Genomic DNA, 20,059 nt, shown 5'->3' with positions numbered 1-20,059 from the left:
AGGAGGAGGAGGAGGAAGGGCGGGAGGAGAAGGGAAAGAAAGAAAGGAGGGGGGGAAAAAAAAGTTGCCTACAACTCCCAGCATGCCTTGCGCACGACCGGCCTGGAGACTACAACTCCCAGCAGGCCCCGCGCGCCGCCGCTGTTACCGGGCACCGGGGGCCCCTCCCAAGGTCACCGAGCGCCCCCCGGTCCCCCCATCACGCCACACCGGACACCTGCACAGGCCGAGTTTATTCGTTCCACAACAAGGGCCCCGCAGCCCGGAACCGGGTGTTTGCTCCTCTGTTTTTACCGAAATCGCGGCTCAAAAGGCGCCGCGGGGGCTCGGGAGCTCCGCGCTCACCGGCAGGAGCAGCAGCGCCGGGGGGGTTCCAGGCGTGCCCGCCTCACAGCGCTTATTTACAGGAATCACAGAAATTTCACCTCTGTTTTTTCTCTGTGGCCCAATTGGACAAATATTTCCCTATCTATGCTATAAAAAAATACAGAGATTTGCCGTTTTTGGAAGTAAAATGTGCATTTTCTGACTGTGAGCAGGAGGTAAGCCTGAAAACCTGGTGCTGTTGGAGCTCCCATCACCGCTGGCAGGTGGAGCCAAACCTTCCTCCACCCCAAAACCACCCCAAGGCAGGAAAAACCCCGAATTCAGCCCACGTTTCTCATGGCAAATAAAGTATTTCAAGTAAAGATGAAGGTGGGTTTCAGCATTTCAGAGCTCTGAGATCAGTCAGTACAATGCAAACCAAACCTGTGCAACAGCAGCTGTGTGCTTCCTGCTCCAAAAATTCCACCCCAGTTCCCATCTTTGGGCTCTTGTTGCTTTTTTAATCCTTGGAAATACAACTAGCAGTTCTTCAAAAAAAAAAAAAATCTAGAGAAAGGGAAGCAGCAGGAAAAAAAAAATAACTTCCCAGCAGTGAGAGAACTTCTCATTTTTTCTGTCCATTTTCAGTATTTTTCATCAGGGAACTGGTCCTGGCTTCACCAGGATTGTCCACCTGAAGGAGGAAGGCCAGGGCTAAATTTTGCTCTTGGCATATTAAAGAGTCTTTAATAAAGAATAACATGTGCAAAAAAAAAAAAAAAAAAAAAAAAAAAAGAAAATTTAAATAGATCAAGCCAGGTTTTTGCAGAATTACTGTGGCCAGAACAGCTCCCTCCTCTCTTGTGTCCTCACCCAACCCAAGGCTGGAGGTAAAAAACTGCACTGGGGAGACACCAGCATGAAAAGAAGCCACCAAGAGGTGCCAGCTGTCACCTGTGTGTCCTCCCTGCCTCCAAACCAAGGTGAGCAGCAGCCCAAAGGAACAAAGAGCAGAAATTCCCCTTTTCTCTGGCAGCACCGGGCGCTCTCTGTGTTTGTCGAGTTCTCCCAAACAGGTGGAGTGGGTGTCCAACCTTCCCAGCCAGGACCTGCAGCTGCTCTCCCAAACTTTCCAGAAAGTTTGTGGTGGGTTTTTTTGGGTTTTTTTTTGTTTTGTTTTTTGTTGGTTTTTTTTTTGGAGGTTTCCCCCAGGATTATAGCTGGAATCCTTCCATGGGAGCCTCGGGTTGTTGGAAGATGTATTGCTGCTGGTTCTCGTCCACCTGGGGAGCCACGGCCGCGTCGTCCTCCACCCCAAAGTAGTGCTCAATCAAGTCAAAGGCTTTCTGGTAGATCTCCTGGTTCTCGTGGCTCTGGAGGAATTCTATTTTATCCAAACCTTTGAAGGAAAAAAAGAAAAAAAAAATTGGAATGGGATGAAGCAAAGAAATCCCCTCTCCCTCCTCCAAAGGATTCTGTGAGCAGAATAAAACCACGCCTAAACCCAGCTGTGCCAAAGCTGCCCCTGCTCAGGTTTAGCTGATCCAGATGTGCTCCCAGCTGCAGGCTAATCCCAAATTCCAGCGGGATGAAAAATTAGGGATTTGGTGGCTGCAGGGGGTGGGGAGGAGGAGCAGGGCCTGTGCCAGGAGCCTCCAGCTCTCGCTGCCCCGGTTCATCCAGCGCTGCACAGAAAGCATCCATGCACAGGGCACCCTCAGGAATTCCAGGAATTATCCTTCCAGGGAGAATCAGGACACTCCAGATATTCCATAGTGAGAGGGCAAAACAGACACTGCCAGCTCACAGGGAGTTTCAGACCAAAATAGGAACTTGTTCCTCCCTCAAAGCATCGAGAGCAGGACCAAGAAAAAAAAAAAATCTATCAGCAGCAAATTAAATCACTCCAGGGAAAAGCAAAATCTCCCTGGATTTCCAGTGTAAAATTGGGCACAGTCAGAGCAATTTTAGATCAAGAAGTGTCACTTTTTACTTAGCTCAGCTCATTTCTGGCTCATACTCCCACCTGGTGCAAGGCACGATTTTCAGCTTGGACTCCAGGTCAGAGTTATTTTTCTCATCACTCACTAAATGAGTTTGAAAAGATTTTGGAACAAATATTGGCTATTTTGGAATATAACAAACCCTTCAACAGAGCAGAAAAGCAGCCGAGAGAGCCCTGCAGTGCCCAAAGCCCCACCTACCATAGGCCTCCTCGATCAGGCTGCAGTAGGGGTTGATCCCAGTCCCACTCTGGTTGGCTTCCTGCTCTCCCAGCCTCAGGATGTTTTCCAGCCCGTTCAATGCCACCAGAACGATCTTGGAGTCCATGACAGTCAGCAGGTCACACAGGGGTTTGATACAACCCAAATTCACCAGGTACCTGCAGGGGGAGAGCAGCACCAACATCACTGCCTGCTCAGGAGCATCACCTTGGCTCCTTGGGAAAGCAAAGGAGTCCAACTAAAATCCAGAAATTTACCTTAAAATACACATTTACTGCTCTGCAAGGTTAATTTTGATGCATTTATTTGTATTTGTATGCAGCCCTATTTTCAGAAATCTTTTTTTTTTTAAGGAAATGAGCCACTTTTGAAATCCAGGTGCTGCCAACTTAAGTCCACACTGGAATTTAATCTGTCATTAAATTTGGACATTTAGCTTCAACTACCCAAAGAGAAATGGAGAAAATCTGGGATCCTCATCCAGCAGGAAATCACAAATCACAACCCAGCTCTGCCTGTCTCTGTTGCTCTCCAAATTCCTCCTTTGCCTGGAAATTCCCCTGAATTTCACCCCAGGAACTGAGGCAGGTGTGGCCCAGGAGGGGAGGCTCAGGGAATATCTGACCTGAGCTACTTTTAAAATCCAGGTGCTGCCAAAATCAAGTCTACACTGGAATTTAGTCTGTCATTAAATTTAGACATGTAGCCTCAACTACCCAAAGAGAGATGGAGAAAATCTGGGATCCTCATCCAGCAGGAAATCACAACCCAGCTCTGCCTGTCTCCGTTACTCTCCAGAATCTCTCCAAATTCCTCCTTTGCCTGGAAATTTGCCTCAATTCCACCCCAGGCAGGTGTGGCCCAGGAGGGGAGGCTCAGGGAATATCTGACCTGAGCCACTTTTGAAATCCAGGTGCTGCTTGACTTAAGTCCACACTGGGATTTAATCTGTCATTACATTTGGACATGTAGCCTCAACTACCCAAAGAGAGATGGAGAAAATCTGGGATCCTCATCCAGCAGCCAGCTCTGCCTGTCTCCGTTACTCTCCAGAATCTCTCCAAATTCCTCCTTTGCCTGGAAATTCGCCTGAATTCCACCCCAGGCAGGTGTGGCCCAGGAGGGGAGGCTCAGGAATACCTGATCTGCTCAGGGGTGCCTCCCGAGGTGGCGTTGGTGATGGCCCAGGCCGCCTCTTTCCGCGTGCGGAATTCCGCTTTCTGCAGGATTTCGATCAGCACCGGGAAGATGTTGGCATCGATGACTGCCTGGGAAGAGAGGGCAGGGAGAGGGCTTGGGATTGGCAGCACTTCCCAAAAGGTTTCCTGAAAGAAACCTCCACTTCCACATCCCCAGGTGAAGAACTTCCCAAGCTGAAGTGATTGCTGTGGTTTGTTCCTCAGCCAAATCCTATTAAAAGGAGATATTCCATCACCAGATGTGCTGGGTATGGAATTATCATAGATTCCAGAGAATTCCAGATACAACCACAGATTCCAGATATTCCATAACCATCACATATAATATTCCATCCATATTATGGAATAGCCATAGATTCCAGAGAATTCCAGATATTCCATAACCACCATAGCTGGTTATGGAATAACCACAGATTCCAGAGAATTTCAGTTATTCCATAACCAGATATTCCAGATATAACAATAGATTTCAGATATTCCATAACCATCACATATAATATTCCATCCATATTATGAAATAACCAGAGATTCCAGAGAATTCCAACTATTCCATAACCATTGTGGCTGATTATGGAATAACCACAGATTCCAGATATTCCATAACCATCACATATAATATTTCATCCATATTATGGAATAACCAGAGATTCCAGATAATTCCAGATATTCCATAACCATCATGACTGATTATGGAATAACCACAGATTCTAGAGAATTCCAGTTATTCCATTACCAGATATTCCAGGTATAACCATAGATTTCAGATATTCCATAACCATCACATATAATATTCCATCCATATTATGGAATAACCAGAGATTCCAGATAATTCCAGATATTCCATAACCATCATGACTGATTATGGAATAACCACAGATTCCAGAGAATTCCAGATACTCTATAACCAGATATTCCAGATATAACCACAGATTCCAGATATTCCATAACCATCACACATAATATTCCATCCATAGTATGGAACAACCACAGATTCCAGAGAATCCCTGGAATTGCAGCAATACTGGGGGAATGCTGAAAGCTCTGCTCTGCTTCCCTTTGGAGGTCAGGAAAAGGATAATTAAACCTCAACCAGCTCCAGCTCTTCCAAGGGATTGAGGATGGAGAAATAGGAGCTGTATCTCCTCCAATTCCAATGATCCAACCTGGATGGGGTTGAGTCCATGTGCTGCTGCCATTCCTAATTTTCATCTTAATTTTTTAGGTCGTTTGGCAGCAGCAAAATTTGCTGCAGAATAAGAGAAATGAACCAATCCAGCCTCTAAGGGTCAGGGAAAGGAAGAAGCTGCAAATCCTTAATGCTGAGCTTGGAATGTGGGATGGCTGCAGGCAGGCTGGGGGAGACTGTACCTGGATCTGTGCTCTGTTCCCTGCTGTGATGTTGGATATGGTCCAGCACGCCTCTTTCCTGATGGATTCCTTGGGGCTGCTCAATAAATGGAGGAGGCAAGGCAGGGCTGAGCAGTTTAGAATCACCTTTTGTGGGGGGGAAAGGAAGCACAAGTGAGATCACCAGTGCCAGGCACTGCATTCCCTGCAGGAAATTCCTCTCCTCTCACCTGGGTCTGGATGTCATCCCCTGTCACGATGTTGCCAACTGCTCGAAGAGCTGGAGAGGCCACTTTGTAATCGTTATGCCTGCAGGAGAATTGTGCAAAGACAAACCCAACTCCATCAGATCGCTGGAATGTTCACCATGTTCCCTCCCCATCATCCCATCTGCACCATTTCCTTAGGATTCCATCCCCTGCCACACAGAACTCGGGGTAAGCTGAGCATATTGCCACTGAAAACAAAGCTGTAACACAGTTTGATGCTTTGTATCCCGACTCCAATCCCTTTTCCATACAGATTTTGGAGAAACAAAGACAAGCTGATTTCTCCTAGCCGCTGTTCTTTGATTTGCCTCATAACCAGGCATCCAGAGCACACAACATTCTGCAATCATTAAGGAAATCTGGGAAAGCAGAGAGAAAGTTCTTCCCAGTTGTCTGTGTGGTCAGCCTATGCTCAAAAAAAGGTTGAATTTCAGACATTTACAGTGATAACATTTGTTTTATCAATGGATTCGTAATTTTTGGGGCAGATGTTGATACCAACACAGGTATCTTTTCACAGTGTAGAGTAGAACTGGAAAATCTTCAGCTCAGGAAGCCAAGCCAGCAAATTCCAGCTGCTCCAGATCCTCCTGGGTCAGCTCAGGTGCCTGGATCCCGTGGTGCACGGGAAGTTTGGTGGGATTTAGAGCTGGATTAGTCAATCTCCTGACAGATACTCACATTAAGAGCTCCACCAGCCTCCTGCACACCCCTGAGTCCACCACAGCCTGGATCTTCTCGTTGGGACCATCGGACAGGTAGGACAGAGCCCAGCACGCGTCTGCCAGCAGGTCAGAGTCACTGTTGAACAACAATCGGGACAACACTGGCAGGCAGGGAGACACCTGCAACAACAGCCACCACCCAGGGTTAGTCACCAGGCCAGGACCACCAGAGCTGCAGGCAAACACCTCCTGCTCACTGCTCAGCTCAAGTCCTGCATGGCCACAGAGCCCTTCTTCCCACAGCCACCTCAGATGACACCGAGGGGTTCCACTGAGCTCCTGTGAAAGAGCTCTGCTCCGTTTCTGACTCGCAGTGGTCAGACCAAGTTCACCTCAATTATTTGTAAGTGGGTCTATATTTACATTCAATTTAGATTTAACCCCTTTGATATGTGAGGTTTCACTTTAAAAAGTGAAAACGTGCTGATTTAAAGTGTTTTTGTGTTGCCAAAGGAAGGTGAGATACCTGAAAAGCCAGCAGGACCTTTAGTTAGGTTCCCTGGACAGGGAAAGGGAAGATACCACAGCTCACAAGGAGTTTTGGTTTTCAGCATTCCCATTTCCAGTGGGTCATAACTTAAGCCTCAAAATTCCAGATTTCATAAGAAAATGGTTTAGAGAAACTTTCTAGGGAAGCCTGGGCCTGTCCTTTATTTGAGGGGTGCAGCAGAAAGGTTGGGAAAAATTAAAGATGCAGATCAACCTCAGCAGGAAAAACCTCATCCTGTGCCCTCCTCGAGTTCTACAGCCCAAAATAACCCAGAAAAACTCTTAACTGGGTGTCTCCCCATCACCTGATGCCAGCAGGGCATTTCTTCTCACCTTATCAAACTCAGGAGGTGGGCTCTTCCCTCTGCACAGGTTTGACAAGGCCCAGACAGCGTTTCGTGTCATTGTCAGCCTGGTGGACGTGGTGAGGAGCCTGAACAGAGAATTACCAGGGATTACTGTCCTTGATGTGGAAGCAGAGGGAACCAAAGGAATTAAAACTAAAACATTTAGCTCCAGTTCAGCCCGGGAAGACACTCCCAGTCATCACCATGAACCAAGTGACACAAACTGCTCAGTCTGAGCTCAGCTGTGGGGTGAGGAGCCAGGCTGACACCAGGAGCAGCCAAAGCAGCCACTGGGACAAAGCCTCACATTTTTCCAGGCTGGGATGAAGATTAATTCTTGCCAGAGCAACCAGAGCCCAGGCCTGACAGAACTGTGTTATCACCACGCTGAGGGAGGTGGTGTGAGAGACCTGATCTTACTCTAAACCCAAAAAATCCCAAGCAGAGAGCGGGAGCTGAGGGACACCAGAAGGAGCAGCACCCCAGAGCAGCATAAAGGAATTTTATCCACAAAATCCCACTCCTCTGAAGCAGGTTTGATTCCCAGGGATCCCACAGTGCCAGGACCTCTGTAAGAAATTTTATCCACAAAATCCCACTCCTCTAAGGCACAGGTTTGATTCCCAAGAATTCTACACTGCCAGGACCTCTGTAAGAAATTTTATCCACAAAATCCCACTCCTCTGAGGCAGAGGTTTGATTCCCAGGGACATCCCACACTGCTAGGGACTCTGTAAGGAATTTTATCCACAAAATCTCACTCCTCTGAAGCAGGTTTGATTCCCAGGGATCCCACAGTGCCAAGGAATTTTATCCACAAAATCCCACTCCTCTGAAGCAGGTTTGATTCCCAGGGATCCCACAGTGCCAAGGAATTTTATCCACAGAATCCCACTCCTCTGAAGCAGGTTTGATTCCCAGGGATCCCACAGTGCCAAGGAATTTTATCCACAGAATCCCACTCCTCTGAAGCAAGTTTGATTCCCAGGGATCCCACAGTGCCAAGGAATTTTATCCACAAAATCCCACTCCTCTGAAGCAGGTTTGATTCCCAGAGATCCCACAGTGCCAAGGAATTTTATCCACAAAATCCCACTCCTCTGAAGCAAGTTTGATTCCCAGGAATCCCACAGTGCCAAGGAATCTGTAAGGAATTTTATCCACAGAATCCCACTCAGAACCAGAGGTTTGATTCCCAGGAATCCCACAGTGCCAGGGGACCCTGTAAGGAATTTTATCCACAGAATCCCACTCCTCTGAAGCAGGTTTGATTCCCAGGGGATGTTGGCCCACCTCCAACACTGCTGCCCTAGTAGGGTGGCACTCCCAGAACTGCTCATGGCTACTCACATTAATAAGGGAGGAAGAATGGCACAGCTCAGGACGTAATCCCTACACACGGAGCTGTCTCCAGCAATGTTCCCCAATGCCCAGACAGCCTGAAAGGAAACAGCAACAGCTTCAGTTTCATTTTTCTGACAGGGAGAGATGGGCTGAGAAAGCAAATTTCTGTAACTCCAGGTGACAATCTGCGCTCTGCAGCCAGCTGGGATCACTCCATTTAAACACTGCATTTTGGACATGTGCTTCTCCCCGAAATCCCAAAGTGAGGAGAGATCCTTACCTGCTCCTGAACATCCTCAAAGTCAGAGTTTAAGAGCTCTATAAAGATGGGAACTGCCCCAGCCTCAATGACTATTTTGGTTTGTTGGGAAGTCCCTGAGGCGATGTTTGTCAGGGCCCACGCAGCCTCAAACTGAAAGGAGAGAGGAATTGGAATAAAATCAGCCTGATCCAGCAAAATTAATAAAACCAGTCTGATCCAGCAAAATAAAGAAATAAAATCAGCCTAATTCAGTAAAATTAATAAAATCAGCCTGATCCAGCAAAATACAGGAATAAAACCAGCCTGATTCAGTAAAATTAATAAAATCAGCCTGGTCCAACAAAACAAAGGAATAAAATCAGCCTAATTCAGTAAAATTAATAAAATCAGCCTGACCCAGCAAAATAAAGGAATAAAATCAGCCTGACCCAGCAAAATAAAGGAATAAAACCAGCCTGATTCAGTAAAATTAATAAAATCGGCCTGATCCAGCAGAATAGAGGAATAAAATCAGCCTGATCCAGCAAAAAAAAAAAAGGAATAAAATCAGCCCAGTCCAGCAAAATAAAGGAGTAAAATCAGCCTAATTCAGTAAAATTAATAAAATCAGCTTGATCCAGCGAAATAAAAGAATAAAACTAGTTTGATTCAGCAAAATAAATGAATAAAACCAGTTTGATTCAGCAAAACAGCTCTCATGACATTCTGGCTACAATTCTGCTGCAAAGGTTTTGGGAGAGAAAGGAAGAGAATGCCTCAGTACTCAAAGGATTTTATGTTCCTGAGCAATAAAAGAGCTACAGCTCCTCAAAGGATGAGCAAGAGATATCACCACCACCTCATTTCTCTTCCATAACCATTTCCCAGCAAGAAACACAGTGCAGGAACACACAAAATAGAAAATTCTCTATATTTCATCCAACATCCCAAAGATGCTGCGAGTTCAAGGGAAGCTGAGCAGAAATTCCCTTCTTTTGCCACTTTTTTTTGGTTTAAAACCAGATTTCCACCTTCATTTCCTGGAAATGAAGCCCCTTTGTCCATGACCTGGGGCTAAAGGGCACGGAGAAAGAGGAAAGCAGTCATCACCTTGGATTAAATTCCATGTATGGAAATCTCTTTAACGTCTCCAAAGAAACCAGGATTTATTGCCATGCTGGAAGGAATCTCAGGAAGCCACCCAGGCAGGATCAGCACTGGCCAAACTCATTTCTAACCTTCCCTGGCCTCTCTGCCTCCAGCAATGGAGGTTTTTCCTCCACAGTTTCTTCCTGCAGCAGAAATATCAGCTAGAGGAAATGCAAATTCTCTTCTCCTGCAGCTGAATTAAGGAATTTTTGCCAGTATTTTTCTAATAATTTAATTCAGAGCAATTTAATTTTTTTTTTTTTTGCCTGAGCATTACAGATGAGTTTTGTCTTCTCCTATAGAGCACATTTTTGGGGTTCAAAATATCATTTTCTCCTCACAGCACCTGTGGGTTCACAGGATAAACAGCTCAACACCCTGAAGAATTAACAACAGACTCTCCTTTACCTGTAATGTGCAATTTTCACTCCGTTTCAGGAACTCCACGAATCTTTCCACCACTCCCTGAGTGTTTATCACCTCATCTATTGGAGGATTTGGCTCTGAAACAGCAAGGCAGTGTCATGCAGGGGAGTAACAAGCCTCAAGTGTTAATTAAATTATCTCAAACTGGTCTGAATTCATCAGCGCAGCTTGGCAGAATAATTTTCTGTACAAATCACATAGCTGGCAATCATCAGCAAGACAAAAGATTATCACATTTCTCAATTATGGATATTTTTTTCCCCCCAGCCTGCCAAGATTTTGTGGACAAACCCCTGTAAAAGGCAGGCTCTGTTGGATCCTGGGGCAGAGATTAGTTATTTTTACCTTTGGAGAGTAATTTCCTGAATTTCTGAGTGGTTGCTAGCTGTAGGTCAGGGTCATCTGAGAAAAGCATCTCCACCATCTCTCCTGTGATCAATCCCTCCTGAAAAGAGGCAGAGGAGAGCAGAGGAAAGGTTTCATTTCAGATTGAGATTATTCCAGGCATCACAGACGTGACATCCTACAATTTGGGTTTAGCCAGAAATCCAAAGATTTCAAACTGGGGATCCCAGCAGAGCTGACTCCTCCAGTTCACATCTGCAATGCTGGTGGGAGGACTGGGATAAAAGGGGATAAAATGGAATAAAAGGATGCTGAAGGAGGATTTTGAACATGCAGCTGGGAATAACCCTTGATAAACCAGAGAGAGCAGTGGGATGGGGATTCCCTGGCATGGGAATAACCCTTGATAAACCCTTGATTCCTTGGCATGGGCTGAGCTTTGCAGGGCTCATGGCTCCATTGGTGTCACTCTGGATTCCTCAGGAATAAATTCTTCCCCTCAGGAATGAAATTTCCCCCCTCAGGAATGCAGGAATTAAATTTCCCCCCCTAAGGAACAAAATCTTCCCCCTCAGGAACAAGATTTCCCCCCCACACTCAGGAAGGAAATTTTGCCCCCACTCAGGAATGACATTTTTCGCCCCCTCAGGAAGGAAATTTTCCCTCCCCTCAGGAAGGAAATTTTCCCCCCCAGGAATAAATCTCTTTGCATTTTAGCCAAGGGTTTGTGGCTGCTCCAGCTGCCTGCACCAACTTACACAAAGATTCCTGAAAGTAAGGGAATAAAAGCATTGGAATTTGTCAGTTCCATGCAAGCACAGAATCCCAGGATGGTTTGGGTTGGAAGGAGTTTAAATCCCATCCAGTCCCACCCCTGCCAAGGGCAGGGACACCTCCCACTATCCCAGGTTGCTCCAAATCCTGTCCAATCTGGGCTAATTCCAGGGATCCAGGGGCAGCCACAGCTTCTCTGGGAATCTCTGCAGGGCCTCACCACCCAAAATATGAATTCTGTCTGAGGGTACCTTACCCCACAGGCTGTGGAAGTGACGTAGGAATCCACCAGGAGACTGTCGAACATGGAGTCATCCTCATTGATCAGCTCCACGTTCCTCCTTTTGAAGAGCTGGTGGGGACCAGAACAAGGGATTGTTATTAAAAAGCAACAAGCAACAGGCTCCAAAAATTCAACATTCTTGTTCCTTAAGCAAGATCCCTGCTGGACTGAAGATAACCTGAGTAAAAACTCATTAACAGCAGCTCTGCACTCTCAGGGTTAGTCTGGCACACAAGTTTAAGTGCTGATTCTTGCTCTCAAATATGGAAATGCACAAACAGCTGAGCCACCAGGGAAGGCAAGTGAAGAATTTGACCAAAATCAGGAAAACTGGGCAAAAAAAGTAGCTTGGATAAGGTGCTAATAAAGCAAATATTTAGTTCCAGACATAGCACTTGGGAATCACTTTGTGCTTCCAAAAAAGAAACACACTCAGGGTTAAGAAATACATGCAGGCCGTACTTTCACTTGCTCTTCCTGTTTCACCAGGAAATAATCCTGTTCACATAATCTTTAAAAACACCACCGGCTTTAAAATCAAGGATCTATGAACAAAAAAAGCCCAAAAAATAAAAAAGAAACACAAAAAAAAACAAAAACAAACCAACCCTTGAGTAGCTCAAGAATAAAATGCTTGGAAAAGCTGTCCATGTGAGCTGGGTCCAGAGAAAAAATAAGAAAAAAGCAAGATCTCAGAACAGAAAGAATTATTGCAAATAAAATTTAATGCAGATTCTTGAAGAATCCAGCAGTCTGGGCTGTGTTAGGGCTGACACCACCTGCTCCAGGTGAGTTACCTGTGCAAGATCTCAGTCAGAACAGAAAAAATTATTGCAAACAAACTTTAATGCACAGATCCCTGCAGTTCCAGCAGGTCTGGGCTGTGTGAGAGCTGCCCCAGGTGGGTGAGTTACCTGCTGCAAGATCTCAGAATAGAAAAAATGATTGCAAACAAACTTTAATGCCCAGATCTTTGAATATTGCAGCAGTCTGGGCTATGTTAGGGTTGACCCAGGCTGTCCCAGGTGGGTGAGTGACCTGCTGCAGGATCTCAGAACAGGAAAAAACGATTGCAAACAAACTTTAATGCAGATTCTTGAAGATTGCAGCAGTCTGGGCTGTCCCAGGTGGGTGAGCTACCTGCTGCAGGATCTCAAAACAGGAAAAAACGATTGCAAACAAATTTTAATGCACAGATCCCTGAAGTTTCAGCAGTCTGGGCTGTGTGAGGGCTGACCCAGGTGGGTGAGGTACCTGCTGCAGGATGTCAGAACAGGAAAAAACGATTGCAAACAAACTTTAATGCACAGATCCTTAAAGACTGCAGCAGTCTGGGCTGTGTGTTACAGAAAAAAAATGCAAGGAAACTTCAGTGCACAGATTCCTGCAGTTTCAGTGGTCTGGGCTGTGTGAGGCTGCCCTGGATGGGTGAGGTACCTGCTGCAAGATGTCAGAACAGGAAAAAATGACTGCAAACAAACTTTAATGCCCAGATCCGTGCAGTTCCAGCAGGCTGGGCTGTGTGAGGGCTGCCCCAGGTGGGGGATACCTGCTGCTCCCGTTTCTGTTTGCGCAGCTGAATCCCCTCCTCCTCCCTCCTCCGGCGCATCTCCTCGGGGTTTAGGGCTTTGTTCTTGTAGCTCTTCATTCGATAGTTTTCTGTGAAAACAGGAGGAATTCTGCCTCAGGGCGCCTGCCACTGCTCCTGTGTGTCCTCCCCGTGTGGGATAACCAGATGGAGTACATTTATTTACTCTGAGTGCCTTTGGTTTTCAGCAGAAATTTTTATTTCCCTGCTACCAGCACTTTTCCCCAGATGTTTATTCCCAGAGAGCACAAACCCAGCAGAGTGAAGGCGTGGAGCTCTGGTGAGGGGCAGGACTGTGTCCCACCAGGTGTTCAGGGCCTGACCTACTTCTGCTGCTGCTTCAGAGCTGACAAATGCAGCAATTCCAACCCGATTCCTGCAGAGTTTCCCTCCCAGTCTGTTTTTATCCCCTCCCAGGCAGGGAAGGGACACTCCAGTTTTTGGCACAGCTAAAGGCAGCCAGGGCCAAGCTGTAACTGAAGCAGGGAAGGATGGCAACCCCTGACTGCCCCAGCCGGAACCCCCTGCTTTGAGCATGGCAAAAATTCCCCAAACTCTCCCATTTCTGACATTATTTGCACAGATAATTTGTTTATCCTTTCTCAGGATAAACCTCAGAGGCTCAACTAGCCCAGAACTCATTTGAAAACAAGTATTTTTGGGTTTTTTCCCCAGCTGCTAAGGGCAGGAGGGAGTTTCAGTTTTATCTCCTCCTCATTTCAAGCCTGAGGCACCCTCAGCCTTGTGGCTCACAAAGTTTCAGTCCCACTTATCAACAACCTCCAGCCACCCTGGAGCCCTTCCAAGAACAACTGGAGAAGTGTCAGACCCAAAACTCCACAGCCAACCCAAGGAAAAACACCTACTAAATACAAATATCCAGCTTCTCATTATTAAGGAGAGAGAAAACAACAGGAAAAAATTAATATTTTAACAGGAGAGGAAACAAAATACTTTCAGTTCTATGATTTCCTAAAACCAGCTAAAAAGACACCAAAAAAGAGACAAACCTCCAGGCTTTAGGGGTTTATATCTGACCCTACAATAGCCAGGTGTCACCTAGATATAGATTTTCATTCAGAACATGTATTTAAGCACCACTGTTGCATTTTTATTTGTATTTCCACCCCACTGTGGCTCGGGCAGCCACAGGGAAGAGTAAGAGCTGACATCTTAGTTCTCCAAACAACTTAAAAATCTGAATCCTCCTTTTGGAAAGCAAAGGCTCCAATGAAAAGGTGGTTTTGAAGAAAAGGAGGAAGGAGAATTGAGGATGCCCAGGATCACCAGGCACTCCCAAAAATAGCCAAGGGACACATGACAGCTCAGCTGCCTCCAAACTCAGCTGTGCCAGAAAAGCCAGACTCAGGAACACTCAGCACCTCGTCCTTTAAGATTTTTTTACCTCCCAGAGCATCAAAACCTTTAAGTTTTTTCTTTTTTTTTTTGTCTCTCTCATCCTGCAGGGAAACCCCAAAGATTTGCATGTCACAAAACTCCCTGGTTTTTCTCCCACAGTTTCTTCCTGCAGATGATTTCCATTTTTTTTTTTTTTTTTTCTCCCAGCCCATCATCTCTGGCAGTGCTTTAAAGGCACGGGAATGCTGATTTGGGACATTCCACCCCATTTCCATGGCAACGGGTGTGAGAAATGCAGGATCAGGACCTCACAGTGAGCAGCAGCACCAAACTCATGGAATGAAACACAGCAGGACAAATTCTGACTTTGGAATGTTTCAGTGGCAAACATCATTTGTGTCAACTCTGAACTCCAATTCCATCTGTGGGAATATCCCCAAATCCAAATTTATCAGGGTCTGGGAGTTCCTGGGCTGTCAGGAATTCTCTGCTCTTAAGGAAGAGACTCCAGCCACAGATTTTCACTTGACTCTGGAAAGATTTGCTTTTACTGAACTCAGAGAAAATAATAAATCTTGCAAAATTCATTCCATTTTAAAAAGTTCTGATCCTGCTTGGACAAAACATCCCTTCTGCTTAAGGAATCCCACTTCCCCAAGTTGTGCCTTTTGCTGCTCCCTGGATTAGTGAACATCAATCACAGCTCCAGCAAAAAATTAAAAATTAAAAAAAAAAAAAAAATCCCCAGTATTTGCATTTCAAACTTAAGGATGGAATTGAACAACACCTTCCCAGTTTCCTGTGCAAAGGAATGCAAAGGAAACCCCCTTCAGGAGCTGGGAGAAATTTGGCACCTCTTGCCTTCACTGAGGGGAAAAAAATTCATCCAGCTGTCAAAGAATTACGAGCCCAAGTTGCCACACTCATAAATAGGAGGATGAGAAGGTATTTCCCACTTAAAAGAAAGGAAGAACGGGGTGAAAGTTTGACTTTGAAGGCTCAGCAGGGCACTCAAATCCCTGTAAATCCAGCACAAGCCACAGCAGGAAAATGTAATTCCAGAGCTGTTACTCTAACAGCTCCTGGATGGGGAATCCAAGCCTGCCTCTTCCCAATTTTCTGTAAAACATGCAATATTTGCTTCCAACGTTTTCCTCACTGCTGATTAAACCCTGGGAGCTGAGTCACTGCAGGATTTGTGCTGCTGAGTCAGGGCCAGGGCTCTTTTTGGAGCCCAAATGTCCCTTCCCACAGGGAATATTCCACAGGGAATCTTCCAAAGGTGGCTCTGGACGCTCGCAGGGCTGACAGCTGCTCCCTGCTTGGGGAATTATGCAAGTGTAAATAAATACACTTGAGGAACTTCAGCAGCACTAAAATGCCACTTGGTGCCTGCTGGGGACGTTCCCAGCTCTCAGGTGACCTCCAAAGGCCCTTCCCACCCAACTTTTCCCTGGGATGGGGATAAAGTTGGTGATTTATAATTTAAACTCCTCTAAATTAGACAAATTGCAACAAAATAAATGGAGCGAACTGCTGAGTTTCACCTCATTCCTCATATATCTCCAATTCCCTGAAATCCCAGAGGATTCTCCCATCATTAACATCTCCAGAGGACTCTTCTAGAAAAAAAAAAAAATGTCCAGGACAACTTTATTAAGTAAATTGAAACCCTACAAAAAGAAGACTAAATCATCTGTACTATTTAAATAGAAATCAAATTAATAACTACATAAAGTAGTTGAATTAATGTGTAAAAGAACAGCTCTGAGCTGCTAGCAGAAATCAGTTAAAACCACTTTTTTTTTTTTTACTGTCACCAATAGTTTTGCAACGAATTAATAGAAAAAAAAGAAAGGAAAAAAATTCACTTTTTTACTTCAGAAGACACAAGAAATGAAGCTAAACAGGAGAGCAACTAAACAACAAAAAAAAAAAATTCTGTCAAATAATCCCAACTCTGGCTGTGCCTACAACTCTGGAATTCCCCCAGCTGCTATAAAAGCAGCAAAATTCTGCTGTGTGACACCGGGGCAGGTCTGGTTTGTTCTCCCAGGGGTGTTTGGCAGCACAAAATTCCTGCAGAGGTGTCCTGGAGGGGGTGGCCGTGTCCCCGTGCCTGTCCCGGGCTGTCCCCGTGCCTGTCCCGGTTGTCCCGGGCTGCCGTGCCGGTAAATCCCCGTTTCCCAGCCAGGGATGTGAGATCACCGCTGGAATGTGCAGCGCTGCGAGGGGGAAGGGACAGGGGAAAATTTCTCTTTGGGGGGAAATTCACTGGCAGGCAGCGTTTGCCATTCCCCAGGGTTCAAACAGGATTAGGAATTCTTTTGGAATGTCCCTGCCCTGCTGGAAAAAGAAGGCAGCAACTCCTCAGGCCAGTTCTCAACACTTCCTGCTCCTCATTTTGATCTTTTCAGCCCAAAATTTGAGGGCTTTAAGTCCTCTTCAAGCTGGTTTATCCATTCTGATTTCCTTTAAAAAATGGACTGATCAAGCACAAGAGTCAGCTGAGAACAATCCCAAAACCAGGGAAAAACTTGAACTGAATCCACTCAAACTCGACCTAGGAGAGTTCCAATTAAAACCAACCAGAAACATTCAGAGATAATTAGAGAGGGATATGAAATTCCAATAAATCCATCCCTTCCAACACGTGCTTTGCCTCAGAAACAAACAGGGCTGTGTGATTTGCTAAGCAGATTTACCTGGACCTCAGCAGCCTGAAGGAATCAGGACTTTCACTCTCACAGGATTTTAATAATCAAACTCTCCCCCTTGACAAAGTTCATGTTTGCTCTGCTGAGCTAAAGCAAACAAAGCAAACCAGCCAATTAACTGTAAAATTCATCAGCCACGGGAGTTTTATTGAGAATTGAGCATTAACGGGGGTTTTATTGAGAATTGAGCATTAATGCTGCTCCACGGGTTAAGCAGCACTAACAAAAAGCATTTAAAGATGTCATCAGTTCATTCCTCCTTTGCCATGCAAATGACAATTTCCAACAGCATCATGATTTAAAACCATGAAAAAAAAAATCCACTCAACCTTAGCTGGTTTAAAAATAATAAAGTTACAGGAGGATAATTCAAACAGGGAGGATATTCGGCTCTAACAGGGGTGGGAAGAAGGGGAAGCTCCTGTGCACAAACTTCTCAGCTCCACATAAAACAGCCCCAAGAATTTCCAGCCATTCCCACCAGGCCCCAGGACATTTTTCTCCTCAGAGCTGCCAGCCCAGGTTTTACATCTGAAGCCATAAATTAAAATTTCCGAGCTGTGCAGGGCTGGGAGGTGCAGCAGCCACACACAGACTGGTCACTGACTTCACCTCAGGAGGCAGAAAAGCTCCTGGTGAGATCATGATAAGTGAAATAAATTTTAAATGATCATTTTTAAATGATCACAGAGTATTTTTGAAGGTTCACTGAATCCCTGGTTTGGAAGGAGATGAAAACTTCCACCATCCCAGGCTGCTCCAAGCCCTTTCCAACCTGGTTGGGCTTCTCCGGGAAATCCATCCCAGCCCCTCACAGGAAAAAATTTATTCTCAATATCCAACCTAAACTTGCCGCTTTGAAGCCATGAAGCTTCTGAAGCAGCCCTGGTTAAAAGACAACATTGCAGGTGGAAAATGGAAACATTTTAATCTTTATTTCCAGAAGATCCTCACTCAATTTTAATGAAAACACGGCTGCTACAAGGCTGGGCTTTTCCAACTCATCTTTTCAAACTCTGTCTTCTTATAGGAATCCTCAAAAAAAAAAAATTAAAGAAAAATTAAAAAATAAAATCCTCCTCCCTGAGCTGGGACCTCCCACATCAGGCACATCAAACCAAAAATCTGCAGGAATTAAAGGAATTCAATAAATAAAAGGAATTTTTAAAAAACTTTTGGAAGGGGTAACTCTGAGCTGGGATTTATTTGGGACAGCCCAGTGACACGGAGGGCTGGAGCTGGATTTTTATTTCAGAAATATTATTTTTATTTCTCACCTGAACCCCTGAGCTCTGGGGGAGCTCAGGACTGAGCCCCAGCAGCTGTGGGAGGATGGAAATGGAGCAGAGAGAGCTGACACCCCAAAGTGACAGCACTGACACCCCAAAACTGGGCTCCAACAGCTCCCGCCAGCTGGACCCGGGCACTGCAGCCCTGGCACCCCCAAAACCGGGGTGTTTCACCCCAGCACCCCCAAACTCAGAGTATTTCACCCAAAGCCAGAATCTGCAGCCCTGGCACCCCCAAAACCGGGGTGTTTCACCCCAGCACCCCCAAGCTCAGAGTATTTCACCCAAAAACGGGCACTGCAGTCGTGGCATCCCCAAAACCGGGGTATCTCACCCTGACACCCCCAAAACCAGAGTATTTCACCCAAATCTGGACACTGCAGCCATGGCACCCCTAAAACCAGGGTATTGCAACCCTGGCACCCCTAAAACCAGGGTATTTCACCCAAAACCGGGCACTGCAGTCCTGGCACCCCCAAAACCGGGGTGTTTCACCCTAGCACCCCCAAAACCCAGGGTATTTCACCCAAAGCCTGGCATTGCAGTCCTAACACCCCCAAACCCAAGGTATTTCACCCTAACACCCCCAAACTCGGGGTCTTACAGCCCTGGCACACCCAAACCCGGGGTACTGCAACCCAAACACCCCCAAAGCCGGGCACTGCAGCCCTGGCACCCCCAAAAATGGGATATTTCACCCCAGGATCTCCAAACCCAGGGTATTTCGCTTTGACACCCCCAAAACCGGGTTGTTTCACCCCGAAACGCCCAAAGCCAGGGAATTTCACCCCGACACCCCCAAACCCGGGGTATTTCAACCCAAACACCCCCAAAACCGGGGTATTTCACCCTGACACCCCAAACCCGGGGTATTTCACCCCGGCACCCCCAAACCCGCGGTATTTCACCCCAATCCCGGGCTGCCTCACCCTTCACGCCCCGCAGCTCCCGCCCAGCCCGGAGCTCCCCGGAGGCGCGGCCGGCGCTGCCCTCAGCGCTCAGAGCCCCCGGGCCGCCCTCCCCGGGAGCCCCCGAGGACCCCCCCAGGCCCCCGCAGCGACCCCGCCGTGACTCAGCGGCCGCGCCGGCCCCGCCGCCCTCAGGAGCGCCCGGGACGCCGCTGAGGGGCGAGGGCGGCGGCGGCGGCGGCGCGGGGCGGGCGGGCTGCGCGCACCGCCCGGCCTCGGGGCGGCTTCTCCGGCCCCACGCCATCCCCTCGCCGTGCCCGGAGCTGCCCGGGCCGCGCCCGCCCCTCAGGGCCCTCACCCATCGCGGCGGCGGCGGCTCCGGTGGCGGCGGCGGCGGCCAAAATATGGCGGCACCGGGAGGGGCGCGGGCCCGACGGCGGCCGCGCGGGGCCAAAGCTGTGCGCGCGGAGCGGCCGCCGGGCGCCCCCAGCGGGCGGCGGCGGAACTGCACCGGCGGCGCGGCCCGGCTGCCACCCGTGTCCCGCCACTCGTGCTTTGTAAGTCGTGTCCCGCCACTCGTGTCCTGGCACCCGTGTCCCGCCACTCGTGTCCTGCCACCCGTGTCCTGCCACTCGTGCTTTGTAAGTCGTGTCCCGCCACTCGTGTCCTGGCACCCGTGTCCCGCCACTCGTGTCCTGCCACCCGTGTCCTGCCACTCGTGCTTTGTAA

The 20,059-nt window shown here is 47.2% G+C and overlaps 1 protein-coding gene across 2 annotated transcripts; it reads right to left on the bottom strand.

Annotated features, from left to right (window-relative positions):
* Positions 1 to 214: 214 nt before the first annotated feature.
* On the bottom strand, positions 215 to 19,756 carry KPNA6 (karyopherin subunit alpha 6). Of its 2 annotated transcripts, none has more exons than XM_021539437.3 (14): positions 19,689 to 19,756; positions 13,019 to 13,128; positions 11,443 to 11,538; positions 10,413 to 10,512; positions 10,050 to 10,144; positions 8,532 to 8,663; positions 8,258 to 8,346; positions 6,894 to 6,993; positions 6,028 to 6,191; positions 5,308 to 5,386; positions 5,099 to 5,224; positions 3,672 to 3,799; positions 2,511 to 2,689; positions 215 to 1,705 (listed from the first exon to the last, which is right to left on the bottom strand). In XM_021539437.3, exons 1-14 carry the CDS (start codon positions 19,690 to 19,692, stop codon positions 1,521 to 1,523), a joined length of 1,587 nt encoding a protein of 528 aa, XP_021395112.1. In that variant the 5' UTR covers positions 19,693 to 19,756; the 3' UTR covers positions 215 to 1,520. The 2 variants fall into 2 exon arrangements, with proteins under 2 accessions (XP_021395112.1, XP_085415871.1); XM_085559745.1 differs by lacking the exon at positions 19,689 to 19,756 and adding an exon at positions 19,352 to 19,407.
* Between the last annotated feature and the right edge of the window lie 303 nt (positions 19,757 to 20,059).

This window comes from Lonchura striata, chromosome 23 (genome assembly GCF_050655825.1).
Source record: "Lonchura striata isolate lonStrDom1 chromosome 23, ASM5065582v1, whole genome shotgun sequence".
NCBI lineage: Eukaryota > Metazoa > Chordata > Aves > Passeriformes > Estrildidae > Lonchura > Lonchura striata.
This window is presented reverse-complemented; position numbering and strand designations above follow the sequence as displayed.